General features: G+C 50.2%; 1 protein-coding gene across 1 annotated transcript; it reads right to left on the bottom strand.

Moving 5' to 3' along the window:
- Nucleotides 1-5,275: 5,275 nt before the first annotated feature.
- On the bottom strand, nt 5,276-15,420 carry RBBP8NL (RBBP8 N-terminal like). Its single transcript, XM_042832247.1, has 13 exons — nt 15,354-15,420; nt 14,407-14,449; nt 14,023-14,118; nt 13,771-13,883; nt 13,403-13,475; nt 12,227-12,393; nt 11,758-11,840; nt 10,193-10,341; nt 8,400-9,204; nt 7,904-8,060; nt 6,538-6,608; nt 6,079-6,202; nt 5,276-5,394 (listed from the first exon to the last, which is right to left on the bottom strand). Exons 1-13 carry the CDS (start codon nt 15,418-15,420, stop codon nt 5,276-5,278), a joined length of 2,067 nt encoding a protein of 688 aa, XP_042688181.1.
- Between the last annotated feature and the right edge of the window lie 231 nt (nt 15,421-15,651).

The following is a 15,651-nucleotide window of genomic DNA, read 5'->3' as shown; positions in this document are numbered from 1 at the left end:
GAAACTGTCCTGAAAGATGCAAACAGGTGCTAAGGACTGTGTGATGAGATTACTTTGGCTTGCAGTTACAAATGGTACATTAGCATTTCTATCACATCTATAACATCTAATAATATCAGCAATAAGATGGGAGATATAATTTTTTTCTTGTAGGCACTCATTTAAAGACTGTTATAATAAGAGAGCACAGTGTAAAGTCTCCCCTCAAGGTCCTGAGAACATCCTCAGTACCTTATGATATTCCATATAGGTCAGATTTTGAGCCAAGATTACTTGGCAGAACCATCTCATATCACAGCTGTGAAAAAAATAATTTGGGATAAAGCGGAACTAAAATCCTTCCTGCTGGCAGGCTAATCAAATAAGCCAAGGGATAAATGGGCATGGAAACCTCACTAGGCTTCCTGTAAACAATTCTCTAGAACTCAAGATTCAAATACATTCATAAAAAAAGGCAATTTTTTTTCTTCATCTATCCTTGCAAAAGCAGTTGTAGGACACAAATTGCCCCCATGGAGTCAGCACTGGGTGAAGCAGAGGAGGTGGCCTCCATCGCTTGGTGGGCTGCTGCCTTCAGAGCTGAAATCAGAGGTGTGAGTATTGCAGTGCTGGGACCTTTCATCTGCATCTGATGGGATCACAGAGCGTGGCTGCAGTGGGCACAGTGCTGTATTTCATGGATCTGCTGCTAAAAGGGGATGGGTGGCCTCACTGCATTGCTCTCACAAGGCAGGGGCTGGGTGCAGGGCAGGGGGATCTCTGTTCTTTGCTGCTCCCCTGCGATGGGGAATTGCTGCAGCTGGGAAAGCTCTGCTTTAGCTGAGCATGCTGCAAACACAGGGATCCTATTTTGGAAAGGGGTTGGGATTGTCTCTGTGTGTCTGCACAGCTCCAAGTTCCAAGCTGGAACACACAGGAATCTTAACTTCTGCCAAGCCCCAGGTGAAAGCAGGTGGTTCTGCATTACTAGCAGCATCATTTCTTGGATGTAAAGCACTATTTTGAATTTCCAATACATAACTCAGTTCACTTTGCTCCTGGACTAACAGATGGATCTTACTGGATGCCCTGAGGAATGTGGATACGTGGCTGCTTAGCCAGGAGTCGCTGGAATAAGGCCCTGTTCTGGCCCTTATTCCAATACTATGTGGGCAGCAGAGGTACCAAAGACACTGAGAGTTTTTTTTTCCTACATCCAAGAGCTGCAGGATTTGGCCTGAGCATCTGATATGAGACAGCATTTAAAGTACATCCGTGGGCTGGGTGTTATGTTTTTGCAAAATCATGGCCTGAGCTCAAGCAAAGATAAGCAGGTCAGGAATATATTTAGGCAGGAAGCCAGAGGAGCAGCCTTCCAGTTGGAGCAGCTGCTCGTACGAAGATGAAGCACAAGGAATCTTTGTACATTTTCCATCCTGAGCACAGTGTAGTCCTTCTGCAGTCTCATGTCGCTCAGGTGCTCTCCTCTGCCAGCCTGTGCCATGTGGGGAATGAAAGGGAAACAGTGAAAAATGCTGCTTTAGTCCCTAAGCCCAAACACTGGGGCATGGTTTGAAAAACAGCACTAATCTCATAGGCCGTTGCTGAAATACTCTCCTTAGCCCATGGTTACAGCAGCACATCCTGCACCCATCAGTGTCAGGCCCTGCAGCAGCCTGGTCAGCACTGTGACAGCCCCCAGTGTGGAGCCCAAGCCCAGGGGACATCAGGCAGGACAATTCCCTGCAAGGAAGTTGGGCTGAGGTGGGGGGTCAGACTGCGCTCCCAGCTAGCACTGATAGGATGAGAGGTGATGGCCTTAAACTGTGCCATGAGAGGGTCAGGTTGGCTGTTAGGAAACAACTTTTTCTCCAAAAGAGTGGTGATTCAGTGGCACAGCTGCCCAGAGTGGTGGGGTCGCTGTCTCTGGAGGTGTTCCAGAGCCGTGGAGATGTGGCTTTGAGGGATGTGGGTGTGGGGGGTGAGCTGGGGTTTGTCTTGGGGGATCTTAAAGCTCTTTTCCAACCTCAGTGATGCTGTGGTTCTGTGATTCTCTTCCCCTCTCCTGAGCAGGCTCCAGCCCAAGGTCTTGTGCCATGAACCCCTCATCCTCATGAAATCCTCTCCAAACACCATCACAGCCAGTCAAAGTGATCACCGTCACAATCGCCACATCCATTCCAGCTGCCACAATTGAGATTACGCATTCTCCTGAGCTCCTCCAGCCCTATATATTATGCCTCAGAAGTTTTTGCAGGGTACCATTCCCATGTGAATGAGTATGGCTTCAACTCCTGCCCTTAAGCTTTGTCCCAACACTGCAGCTGTCCTACATCAGCAAGCTGTGGGGTCGTGGCTGCCCGCACCATGCCTGCAGAGTGTGCCTGACCTTGGGAAGCACTCACCCAATTGTCCATCCCACACATATCCCCCAAACGGGACTTAAGCAAGAGTGCAGCAATGCCTGGAATGAGTGTTCCTGCGGTGAGCGGAGGGGTGAAGCTGTGTTCCCAAAGCCAGCACTATAAATGGGCATCACTGAGCAGATCCCATTTAAAGGGATTTCACTACAGAGAAAGTGGCAGACAGCCTCATGAAAAAGAAACAGCCTTAGGATATCTTCAAAATACCTCCTGCTGTAGAGGGAATGACACTGCTGAAAGCTTTAAGGGAAGGAGGAAAATCTGGCGTGCACTTCTCTATTTTTGGTGCTTTTAGTTCCTGCATCCCAGCACGGCCCTGTTCACTCCCAGCTCTGTTGCTGCCTCCCTGCACAGCAGCAGCTCAGTTACAGTGCAACAGAGGAACCTTTGTGTGGTGGCATTTTTTTTCCCCTGAGGTGGAGATTTATATTCACATCGAGGCTTGCGCAAACATATTTCTTACAGCACTTTACAAACCGGTAGCTGGAAATGTCACTTTGCTGCTGAGTCAGTGGGAGGCTGATGCATTGAGGACAAGGGGCTGCTGTGCATCCCCCAGGTCTGTGGGCTGAGAGCAGCCGGCAGTGCTGGGAGAATGATTCAGCATCTACAAATGCTTAAGGATCAGCAAGCAAAAAGCTTGGAGTGGTCTGCAATCGGAAATGTTTTGCATGACAGGCAGCAAGGCAGCCAGCCATGCTGTTTCTGATGGCTAAATCAGAACAGCAATGCTTACCCTGTTGCTCTTTCAGATTTGCACAATTTTCAGGCGCAGCCAATTGCAACCAAGCTGCTTTCCCAATCTTGTTCTCTGGGAAAGGAGCTCATGGGCACAGGAACGCCACCTGCATGCACATCTACATGGATGGCAGCAGATCTATGATTTATTCAAACAAAACCAACATGGACTGCCAGCCCTCCGGAAGGACTGAGCTGGTTTTGGGACAGCCTCTCTTCTGCTTTTTTTGCTCCAAGGGACATAACTCACGCATTCATCATGGGTAGATTTTGGGTCATTGCACAAGGCAGTGCTGTGCTCAGAGCTTCCTTCCTTATAGCAGAACAAGCTCAAGCCTCAGCCTGCCTGGACATCACTAAACCAATACTTGCATTTATCTGTCAAGAATCACACAAGCAAGAGACTGGCAGCAGAACTACAGGCACTGATGGACTCCAGCAGTTACCCATGGCCCTGCAGAATGGTGGCGGATGTCAGCATGCAGGGGCTGGGTGAGGGCAGCATTACAGGGCTGGATGGATTGTGGTGTGCGAAGCATGATTTCCCTCCAGCAACTTGCTACGTGTCCTTTGATTCAGAAAAAAAAAAACCCACACAACATGGTTTGTTTGTTTTCATAGTGATGGGATTGTCCTAACTACGAAATATGTGTCACCTCCAAACTCCTGGAACACCTATGCATGGAGGTATGGGGGCACTAGCTGAGAATGTCTACTGGAAAAAGGCAAGAGGCAACACAAATAAATAAATAAATAAATAAAGGTCCAATAAGAGAAGGTGAATTCTGTGCAGTGCACTGCAAAGAAACAAAATATTGGTGAATTTGTTTCTCTTGGCAGCACTTCTGCTTATCGAGGGATCATCAAAGGGAGGGGATGATTTTATAGTTGCATAAAAAAATCCTTCCCTCCTTCAGTTGTCCTGGTCTAAGGCTGTCTTCTTGCAGAGGGACCTTTTTCAGGTTTATATCCCTTTCTCCTTTCCTTCCCATCCCTTTACCCCGCAGCCCAGGGGAGGCGTTGCGGGGCGCAGTGAGGAGCGGCTCTGCCCGGCAGGCGGCACTGCGCGCCCGCGGCTGTCTGCTCTCAGCGCCGGGCCCAGGAGCCCTGCTCTCTCCCTGCTTGGCTGCAGTGAGTCTTTTTGCTTTATCATTAATGTTATCATTATTGTCTCTATTAATATATATACGCATACTTATCTTTTTTTATTATTTATTTTTATTTTACCTGGCTTGCTCTAAGAAGATGGAAACACAATGCGGAGAAGATGCCTGTGCCAGTTGTGCATCCTGCTGGGGGTTTGGCTTGCCATGCTTCCCCCCCATGTGAATGGGACAAACAAACCCTCAGTAAAATAAGAGCAGTGCCAGGCAGAGAAAGTGGCTGTGGGAAGGAACCACACAGGGCACGTGCTGTGTCTGGCACTTTTGCTTCAGCTCTGTTTGCTGCACGTGTGCAAGGAACAGCCCTGCCATAGTGCAGCACTGCTCACTCCTGCTCTTCAGTCCCATCCCAAGCAGCAGCACTCCATCAGTCGATGCTGAAGGCCATGATTCAGAAAAATTGCATGAGAACAGTTTATCCATATGAAAACAAGCTCTCTGCATGAGCTGCTGGGCTGGGGCTGTGCCGTGGGGCACAGCCAGGACCACACACCTGGCTCTGCTGGGGACACCGGACACCTCAGGCATGCTGTCCTTTCTCATGCTCTTGTCCCTTCCCTCACTGGGAATGTGTCTCATCTGCTTGGCCCATGTGCTCAAAAAGAAATCCATGGGCTTTGCAGCTCAAACAAGATCCACACCTGTATGAAACCCAGGTCAGGATTGAATTGATGCATAGGGACAAAGGGACCTGCATTGCTCAGGTGGGCACTGGGTTCTGGGCCACAGGGAGTGAGGTTGGGGTCCCTCCTCCCAACACCAAATCCTGAGGAAGAATATGGTCCCTCTTCCTGGCACCAAGGTGAAGGTCCATGCTTGAGCCGCACCCAGGGAGGGTTCGAGAGTGCTCCGCTCCTGAAATAGTTCTTATGGGTCCTTGTGGACAGCAGTTGCTCTCTTGGTGTTGGTGGAATACTGGATCTGAGCTCTTCTCCTTCAGTTGCAGTGTCCATGTGTCTCTGCACCACCCAGTTAACTCTCCTCAGAGGGGTCATGGTGGGAAGCCAAGCAGCTCTCCGCTTTCTCTGTCATCCCCAGCGAGCACTGCTCCACTTTGACTTTCTTTCTTCCTCTCATTGCCTTCTTGGAGCCTGTTAACAGCAAGACGAGCCCAAGAGGTCACTGCAGAGTAAAGGATTTGCACATACAAGGCTGATGTGGTCTAATCCCAAAACAGGGACTGCACAGGGGGAAAGCAAAGCTCAGCAAAAGAGAGTGTGACAGGGCCATATGTAAGGCTTGATGGCCACACTGGCTAATCCTCATCTTCATCAGGAACAGCTCTCTGCTCATTCACCTGTAGGAAGTGTGGGCCCAACACATTCCTTTGTCAGCCAGGGAAAAGCTCTGAGGCCACAGTGGAAAGTCAACAGAGCTGGCAGAATCCTTGATCTGAATGTCAACAGCTTGCTGCTGGGAATTTGGCTGTCCCCAGCCAGCTCCTCCCAAGTGGTGAGCAAACAGGATGGACGTGGAGCAGTTAGGTGCTCAGGGTGCTCTCTGGCCAACAAGCATGGCTTAAGTTGGAAGGAGCCTTAAAGATCATTCAGTTCCATTAACAGCTCTGCTCTGACTGGGGATACTGCTGCCAAAAGCATGGTCCAGTATGGCTTATTGCAGCGAACCATAAGACTCTACTGTGTCACGTTGGGCAAAGGTGTGCACAATGGGGTTTGTTTGCAGAAGAACACCCATGAATAGGAAAGTGCCCAGAGCCCTCGGGTGCTGCACTGAAGGAACCCCTCAGGAAATAGAATGAGAAACTCCTTCCTCACCTTTTGTCCAGGAATCCTGTCCTCTTCTCTTCTTCTGCAGTGCATGAGCTTTGTCTTTGGTGCAAAAATATTTCCCTTCTGACTGGGCTTCTTGCAGGACGTCGTATTCATAGGGAGAAGCCACCTGCACCAATGAGAAGAACCATCAATCTACGAAATACCTGATTGCCAGTGCACTGACAGCCTGGCTGAATTGCCAGGGACCTGTGCAACCATCACCACAGAGTTGTAACAAGGTTTGGTGTTCAGAAACCTATCTACAAAGAGTGACATATCTACCCCTCAGCAACCAGTTGGGTAACAGAGTGCAAATGGATCTTGGCACCTGATGCAGGAAGAGCTGTCACCTCCTGGAGGGAGTTGGGCAGGGACAACCCGTCCTGCACCTCCTGGTGCTCCCAGAACAGGAATTCCTGGTCCAAAGGCACTGTTTCACCCAAGAAACCAAAGCCAACCAACCTCGCTGTCTGTTGTATCTGCCTCATCAGATTCCTGCTTTGTGGACTCGTCATCATCACCATCATCATCATCTAAGGAAACACAAAATTAAGGGTTTTTGGTTGGCACAGGGGGCAACAAGCACATGAATATGATACAGAGCCACAGGACCAGGCTTGGAGAGCCTTCATTATGAGGTGTCTGCATTCATAGAATCACGGAATCATTGAGATTGGAAAAGAACTCTAAGATCCCCAAGCCCAACTCCAGCCAACCCCACTGTACCCACTGTCCACATCCCTCAGTGCAACACCTCCACAGTTCCTGAACACCTCCAGGGATGTTGACCCCCACCACCTCCCTGGGCAGCTGTGCCACTGCATCACCAGTCTTTTGAAGAAGAAACTGTTCCTAACATCCAACTTGGACTTCCCTTGGTGCAACTTACAGCCATTACCTCTCTTAAAATAAAGTTGCACCCTGTCATGGCTGGCAGCTTTGGCAGCAGGAGATGTGGTGTAGCCTCTTCCCTGCTCAGCAAAAGAGGTTTTGCCACACACAGCCCCAAGGCCACACAACTCCTGGCATGTATCTGCACACACCTAGCTCCTGCATTGGGCCAGAACCCAGCATTGCCTCATCTGCACCCCCCTTGTACCAACAGGTTTGGAGCTGTGTCCTCATCCCTGCCCAGCACCTTTAGCATCCCTGAAACCCAACCCCATCCTCATGCTGTCCTTCCAGGGGTTAAAGGTCCAATAGAAAGCACAGGAAGTATTTGTGCGCTTCGTCCTGGGCTTTGTGTCAGCCTTCAGGTGAGAACTGAAGAAAGTTCTGTGTTTTCCCACACCCAGAATGTAATCAGCTGAAATTCTTCTGTTATGATGATATCTCCTTAACATGTAAATCACACAGGGCTTCCCTCCTCCCCCCCCCCTTTTTTTTTTTCCCCACTGTGCAAAATCCCGCTCCCAGTGTTCCCAAACCACTCCGACACGCCCAGACCAACTAATCCAGGTGAACTCAACATTCTGGCCAAGCCAGTAGGTCTGCTCCTAGGAGCTCCGTCAGCTCCACACGGACGTGTTGCCCACTGTGCTCCCCATGGCTTCTGCTTCCCCCCACCAGCAAACCCAGCCCTGCCCCACAGCCATTAGCGAGAGGGAGCACCTCAGCCAGAGGGCACAGCTCAGTTGAGGGATGGAAAAAGGCTTTGTAGGGGTTGGGGTGGGGAAAAAGGAAGAATGCAGGTAACAGCATCCCTCCCCCTGTGCACAAGAGCAATTTGGGAGGATGGGGAGCACCTGTTGTGGTCAGCAGGCACTGCAGGTGTTTGCAAAAGTTGTTTCCCATTGCAGGTTGCCTTCACACACACACCAAAACGCACCTTTGGCATTTGCCTTCTCAGATGTCAGGCTCGCCTGAGGCTCTTTACCTGGTTCTTCCTTCTGTGCACTGGCTACCAGTCTCACCCTGGGCTCTGGAGGAGTCTCTGTGTTGCTTGGTGGTGACTTGTTTATAGGATGCATCCGGGAGAGAGCGAGCTGTAAGGGACAGTGAGTGCAGAAATCCCATAAGTACCATAAATAGAACCACTGCCTTCAAATGTGGGAGAAAAGGGCCATCCCCAGTCCCATCTCACTAACTGTGACAAGTACTGTGATGAGCATCATCTCTACCCAAACCAGTGGGAATGATGCAGATCTTTCCTCTGAGCTGAGTGGAAAACACCACTGCCAAACACCTGTTGGTGACAAAACCACCTGTTTCCAGGGCATTTCAGCATGGGACGTTAATTGTGATTGTAATGACACTGGCACTGAGCACCAGAATTCCAACAGGAGAGAAGGGGTTGGTGTGATGCCAACCTGAGTTGTACTCACCATAGCTGCCTCCTCTTCCTCTTCCTCCTCCTCCTCCTCCTCCTTAATGGCACCAGGCTGCTCTGTGACCTGTCTCTGGGCAGCATCATGCCAGCAGCTGTGAGGCTGTGAGCTGTCCCGCTCCATCCCATGTCTTCTGCAGGAGCCATGCATGGGGCTGTCCCCTGGGCTCAGACATGGACTGGTGGCCTCCTGGTGCTTGATCCGTCCCATTCCCCTCCCACGCCTGGTGTCTGACAGGTCCAGTGGGACATCCATACCATAGTCTTTCAATGCTTCCACCTTTCCTCGGTGCTCAGAGCCATCCCGGCTCAACCAGAGCACTCTCTCCACCTTCCCATCTGCAGCATCCTCCATCCTCTCTTCCTTGCATCCCACTGCGATGCTCAGGCATGGGGACAGTGGCCGCTCCTTGGGCACAGCTTTGGGCTCCCCATCCACCCTGACCCGAAGGCTTTGCTGCTGCTCCAGATGTTGCAGCCGCTCACGGTGCTTGAGGAGGTGCAGCTTCCCCTCCAGGTGCTGGTCCCTCACATACACCACAGCTGCAGGGAGCTTCAGAAGGGCAGCTCTGTCATCCCAGTCATCACGTGGCCTTGTCCTGCCACCACCATCTGTGGCCCTGAGCAAACGGCTGTGGAAACTGCTGTCCCCATCGGGTGGAACGCAACCACTTGCCAGCCCCAGCTGGTGCAGGGCAAGGTGCTTGTTGAGGAGGCAGAGCTGCTCTTTGCGGGCAGTCAGCTTTAGGCTTTCATAGGATGGAGCAGTCTTGGGGGAGATTGGCTTGGTTGTTGTTAAGTAACTAAAAGATATGGGAAAGAAATCACGTTTTGGGGGGAACCTTCATGATTTTCCAGCTCCTGCAGGTGGTGGTGGGGATGTGGTGACCACTTACTGCTGCTGAGAATCATAGAATCACAGAATCCTTAAGGTTGGAAAAGGCTCTAAGATTCCCAAGTACAACCCCAATCTACCCCACCATGCCCTCTGACCACATTCATCAGTGCCACATCTCCATTGTTCCTGAACATTTCCTGGGCAGCCTGTGCCTCACCAATTTTTTTTTTGAGAAGAAATTTCTTCTAGTATTCAACCTGGACCACTCCTGGAGCGAATTACAGCCAGTACCTCTTGTCCTGGAAGCCATCGGCCAAGCCAGACCGTGCATCCAGAGGCCCCCTGCCTCCCAGCATGGCTGTCCCCAGACTCTCCCAGTGGCTTGAAAGATCTGATGACAGAGGAGCGATCCCCAGCCCCACTCCGGAGCAGATCTCTCAGCAGTGCCAAGGAGGCAGCGCTGTGCATGAACCTGCCCATGCAAACTGAGTCCCTGATGTTGCTCTTCACTTGGCAACTGCCCTGTGTGTGAGCAGTTCTTGGGAATGCAGGGCAGATCCCTCCCACTGTGGGCAGCTGGCAGTCTGCAGCCAAACAGCTTCTTGTGCTTCCAAAATCAATGGGGAGGAGAAGCCCTGGGAATCGCTGAGCCCTGCATAAAAGCCCATTAGAATAGATAAGGAGCAGCACGGACTGCTGCCTCCTGCTCAGCCAGGTCCTTACTCTGCAGGCTGGGGACAGGCGCCTGGGTCTATCTGAAGGTGAAGTAACACGAGACTGGACTGGTTGAGTTGGATTCCAGTCATTTTTCTCAACTGGGAGACCCTCCCCTGTTCCCTGAGGCTGTGGGCATTGTGAGAAGTGTGGACAAGAAGGTGGACAAAAAGGGATCACAATTTAGGTGCTGCCTAATGGGGTCCTGCTCCTGCAAGGGGCACAAGCAGAGGACTCACGGCTCCAGGCTGGGGCTGCGTTCCTGCTCTGGTGGCAGTGGGATCTTCCTGGCCGGTGGAGACACTGCAGCCCTCGAAGGACTTTTCTCCAGGCTGTGCCTCACCAGGGCGATGGTGCCGTGTAGCTGGTTGGCAATTCTCTGGGATGCCTGCAAGGAAAAGTGGGGTCAGGCAGTGGGATGTGTGCTGGGCCGCTGAGAGCACCATGTGGCTCTGGGAGCTGTGCTGGGTGCAGACCCAACTCCTCACCAGTGGTAACAGAAACTGCTCCTGCTGTTCCATACCAATGACTCCCCATCAGCTTTTACAACAGCTCCCACCTCAGAGGTGGTAAGAAGTGATTTGATATAATTCCAATCAGTGGCTGAATCTTAATTGTTTTGGCTTTCCCAGGAAAGCTTCCCTTTGTGTTTTCCTTGATATTCTTTAATTTCTGGCTGCACTGATCTGTGGCCAAAGAGACCACATCCCTTGTCTCAAGTCAGCGGCTTAACCAAGATAAGACCCTGCAAATTCCCCAACCATTGCTCAGGACTCTGGGATTCATTCCATGCTGCTGGTATTTCTTTGGGGGTGCATTTCCAGCAGAGACCCAGCAGTGAAGCCAGGACATCGCAATCCCATCTGCTGCGGAAGGCTCACCACGTGTTCTGACTTGACTTCTCCCTGCTTAACAGAGATGTCACCAGTCCTTCCTGCGATCCCCACATTAATTATCCTTGCAGCCTGCCGGCAGCCTCACCAGAACCTCACTTCACCCACTCCTTCAGGTTTTCTGCACAGTTCAGCTAAGCAAAGGCTGTGCTAAAACAGAAGCGGCTGTGTGGGTGTGTGTGTGGGCTTGGGTTCCCATGGCGAGAGCAGGGCTCCAGGTCCTGCAGCCTCATTTCCCAGTGCCCAAAATCATCGTATCACTCAGCATCCCTCAGCTGATACATGCTCTGTGCTTCAAAGGCATGGCTGGCTTGTATCTACACACAAAATGGTAACCAGTGAATGCCAGTTCCTCTGCAAACACCACTGTTCATTATGCTGCAGATGGAGAGATATCCGCGATGCTCTTGGGCAGGTCTGCTGTGCTGCATTTGTATTCTGTATATCCAAAATCTCCACCATTCACATGCTCTCCAGGCTTTGCCATCGTTCACAGTGCTGCAGCCTCTTGTTCCTGATTATCACTTAGAATAAGCTGCACCAATACATGAGTTGAGATGATCTCCTCATGAGAAAGATTTTCTCAGCAAGAGAGGAGCCATTGTGTCGGGGAGGGGACTCGGGGGTGCTAGATGTGTTGTCATGAAGGGCAAACTGAAGATGTACTCTCCTCCAACAAGGAACAGAAGCCTATGATAAAATCTAAAGGATTTGCTAGCAGACAGTGGCAATTCCTGCAAAGCATGCACCTATCATTGGGTTTTCCTCCTTATCCCTGGCAACAGCATTCTGCCCAATTCTAGGTAGTTATTTTACCCTCTTAAGTATTTCCTACTCATTCTCCATCCGTTTCAACCCCTTCTCACCCAATGCAAACAGGGAGCAGCCCTGGGCTCCCTCTGTCTACTCACCATTTCTGCCAGGCTGGCTTCTTGGAGGATAGTGCTTGGGGAAATCCTGCTGCAAGGAGAGCTTCTCTGTCCTGTGGTCTTCTCTGCAAACAAAAGACAAAACCAGCCTCTGGAACAGTCCCACTGAACTGAAAATTCCTTCTGGTTTTAGCAAGTATGTGAATGAATGGACTCTCCATTGCATGCATAACTGGCACCAAGGCAAACATATGGTCTCTGCACCATATGGGTGGTGGCTGCATGCCTGCACAGAACCTGTCTTAGAGCAAGAGCACCCAGACACCCCCAGCTACTGTTTGCACAAAGCAGAGCAGCATAATTGTCCCTATTCCGTGTGAGCATCCATTTGAGCTGCCAGCAGCTTGCACTGTGCTCTCCAGGCCCATTCCTTGAGTAGTTCTGCCCCATGGCTCAGCCACTCTGTCTCATCTCTAGGACCCCAGGCGGGTGGTTGGACCACAGCACCCACCTTCCCCCAGCTCGAGGCCCGGCACACCGTGCTGGGAGTCCTCTGCTGCTCCAAGAACCGCTCTGTCGGCGCTGGTGTTCCTGCTAGTGGGGGACAGTAATGGCAGTGGGGAGCTGGGTGTGGAGCTGTGCTCCCTGGAGATGGCTCCTTGGTACTTGATCCTGTCCCTGCAGAGAGCAAAAAGGCACAGAGGGATGAGAAGGGATGGGAGAAGGGAATCATCAGATTGAGAGCCACTGCAGCAGCAGCTTTGAGTTACAGAACCAGATGTGTAAATATACATATTTATATATCATGTGGATAGACCAGATCTTCAGCATCACCTCCTTCCCTTTCAGGTTATCACTGGCTTGGCTGCAGTCCACAGCATGAGACAGAGCCAGCATGACAGCTCAAGGTCTGATTTCCCCACCTGCCCATGGGTAATGTTATGGGGAGCCACGAAGTTGGGTAAGACAAAACCCCATTGCAGCAGTTGCAAAAGCTCTGTGATCTGTACATCCCTGTCTGGTGTAGGGCTGGATTCAGAGCTCCCAGTGTCACCATTTTGAGATAGTGTGTCCCTTGGAGGGAGCTGCTTTGAGTCTGAGCCCCACACTTTGGTCACCAATCAAGTCCTGACCAGACCTTGATGTCAAGACATGGGTGTTTGGTTGGAACCTTCCAATGCAGCAGCCCAGGGAGGAGCAGAGCTCGGTGCTTAGCAAACCCAACAGGATCAGCAGCTCCCAAACTGCTCAGACCTTGAAGAGCATCAGAGGATAGAAGTGAGTTTCTCTTTAAGTAGGCAGTGCTTCTGAGCTCCAAAGAAAACACATTTCTAAACTAATCCCTCGGTGCTAATTCCTCTGGACTTTAAGCCCTTGAGGAATGAGCTGATTTGTATGTATCAGCCTGCCTGGCAGGTTCCTTGGCTTTCAGCATTAACCTGCTGGAGCAGGTCTTTCCCTTGTTATCACTGGATCCCCATGTTCCCAAAGACTCAGCTATTGGGTGAATGAGAAGAGGGGAATGAGCAAAGCTCAATGAGGACTTGGACCTTTAAAAGTGTTTTGCTGTCTTAATGCCTATAGGAAACTATCCCTGTGGACACAAAGGTCCAGACGTAGCCCTGCTCAGTGGTAGGAAAGCCACACCAGCACCCTGTGCCATGGATGACATTCAGAGAGCACTTACTCTGGACTCTGGAGCCTCTTCAGTTCTTCCTTGAGAGTTTTGTTCTCCTCCTTCAGGCGGCTCATCTCATTGGCTACAAAGAGACACCAGGAGAGCCACAGCCTTTGGGTGCTGAATGGAGCAGGATGGTGCTTGACCTCTTATCTCTCCTTTTTCTGGAGATACAGAGGGCTGAAACCCCAGCTCCAGTCTTCATGTGTAGCTGTCAGACGTGATTCCTCAGCACCTCCATGCTTCCATCACTCCCTCCCTCCCTCCTCCCCATCACCAAACTCCTCCTGCTTGTTCAGCCACTGAGTGGCTCTCTGCAGGTATCAGAACAGCCCCAATAAGCCAAATCTGAGCTTACAGCAGACCTTGGTACCTACTGAGAATGAAGATGTGCTGGAGGCTCTGGAAATGGGAATTTTCATATTCATTCTGCTTCTTTTTTGCCAGCTCCTGGGTGACCATGCATCTGTCACAGAGACCTGCTCGCAGCCTGGATGAAAACCCATGGTTGGGAGCTTGTTACCATGCATTCATATGAGGAAATGGGACCGTGCCTGTGCAGTATAGTGCACTCCTCACCATTACCCGGAGATGTGAGTGACACCAAACAGCTGACCATGAAATCCTACCTGTTCTCCAGCACTTTTACATTTTCTTTGAGGACCTTCTGTTGTTCCCTTAGTTGGTGGTTTTTAGCAAACAACTCTTCAATTCTCTGGGCATCGCTAATGCAAGAAAAGAGTCAGGAAAAGAGAGTTACTGGGCTTCTCCAAATACCTATGGCTTCATTCTCAGTGCCTAGACTGTGGGAAGGGTTTCTGCTCTGAGCCCACTGTACTGCTTGCACTGCTGGTGCTTAAATTTGGCACTGCCAAATAGGTGAAGGATGCTCTCTAAAACAGGGAAACACCTGCTTACGGCTGTAGGCACCTCTGTGATGCACAGAAGTGCCTGGAAGTCTTAAAACCCATCCCCTCCACCCGCTGGGACATCGATACCCAGGCACTGCTCACCGGCACTTCTCTGTCGTCAGCTCCGTTAGCTTTGTTTGCAGACCTGGAACAAGGAACAGAAATGGAGAGATGGAGAGATGGGTGCTAATTGCAAATCCCACAGGACCTCAGAAACAAAAGGCAGTCACCTGACTTCTGCCTGAAAGGAACTTCTACGCTTTGCAAACCACATACCTGAGAAAGACCAGCACGCATCCTGCACCAAACGACACCGCAGTTTGACATAACTGGCAAAGCTGTACAGCATGGGAGCAGGTTTTGCATTTCCACTGTTTAATGGATTTGCATTTCCCCTCCTCCCCCAAAAGTCTGTTACAGCTTTGTTTCTGGTTCTTTTAGCTACAGCAGACATTTCCCAGGTGGGCAGTATTTTATAGCTCTGGGGGCTGCAAAGCGTCTCGGAGAATATTTACAGCTCAACAAGAACACTTTCATTGATGGATCTGCAGATGTTACGTTTTGTCAAATCCATTTTATGCAAAATAGATGTAAACATGTGGTTTAGATTGCTCAACAGTTTCCTCTAACTCTCCCGTGGCCCGAAATCACAAAGACTAAAATGAATTCATAAGCCAGAATCTTCCAAAAGCACTGTTGCTTTGTTCATAATGCTGACACTGGGAATTGTTTTAATAGGAAAGCAATTGGATTTGGCATTTGCTTCCTTAACTGAACAGTTCTTACTTTAATGATGTATGACTGGGAAATTCCCAAGAGCAATAAACTATCTAAGGTTTTCCACAACACGGCATTGAATTCTTGTTGCTTCTTCCTTGTAGACCGCTGTGTCTTTCCCATTCCCTCTTTCCCTCCGTATCCAAGCTATATCCCAATAAGATGGAGGAAACACACCATCAGAGGGTTATTTGAAACCAAGCAGATGAAGGCAGCACCAAAAAGGAATGGACTTCGTCCAGCTGTTAAGAAGACTTATCATGTCTCCTTACCTTGAACTTCTTTTTCATGGATTTCCTTGAGCTTGTTCAAGAATTCTGCAAAGCTCTCTGTGGTCATGTTCAGGGCTGTGCCGTGCTCCTGGGTCACACGCAAGGATGTCCTTTTGTTTCAGATTACTCAGATTTTAGCCTAGAACAGAAAAAAATGTCCAATAAAAGATCTATCTTGTGGATATTTGGTTGGACTACATGATCTTAGTGGTCTTTTCCAACTTGAATGGTTCTACAATTTTATGATATGGTGTTTTGCTAAGCCTTAGAAAGAGGACAAAGAAATACCTTCCCAAAT

This window comes from Centrocercus urophasianus, unplaced genomic scaffold (assembly GCF_019232065.1).
Source record: "Centrocercus urophasianus isolate 14NV4802_14NV808 unplaced genomic scaffold, USGS_Curo_1.0 seq_38, whole genome shotgun sequence".
In the NCBI taxonomy this organism is placed as follows: Eukaryota; Metazoa; Chordata; class Aves; order Galliformes; family Phasianidae; genus Centrocercus; species Centrocercus urophasianus.
The sequence above is the reverse complement of the archived record's forward strand: the minus strand, read 5'-3'. Positions and strand labels throughout refer to the sequence as shown.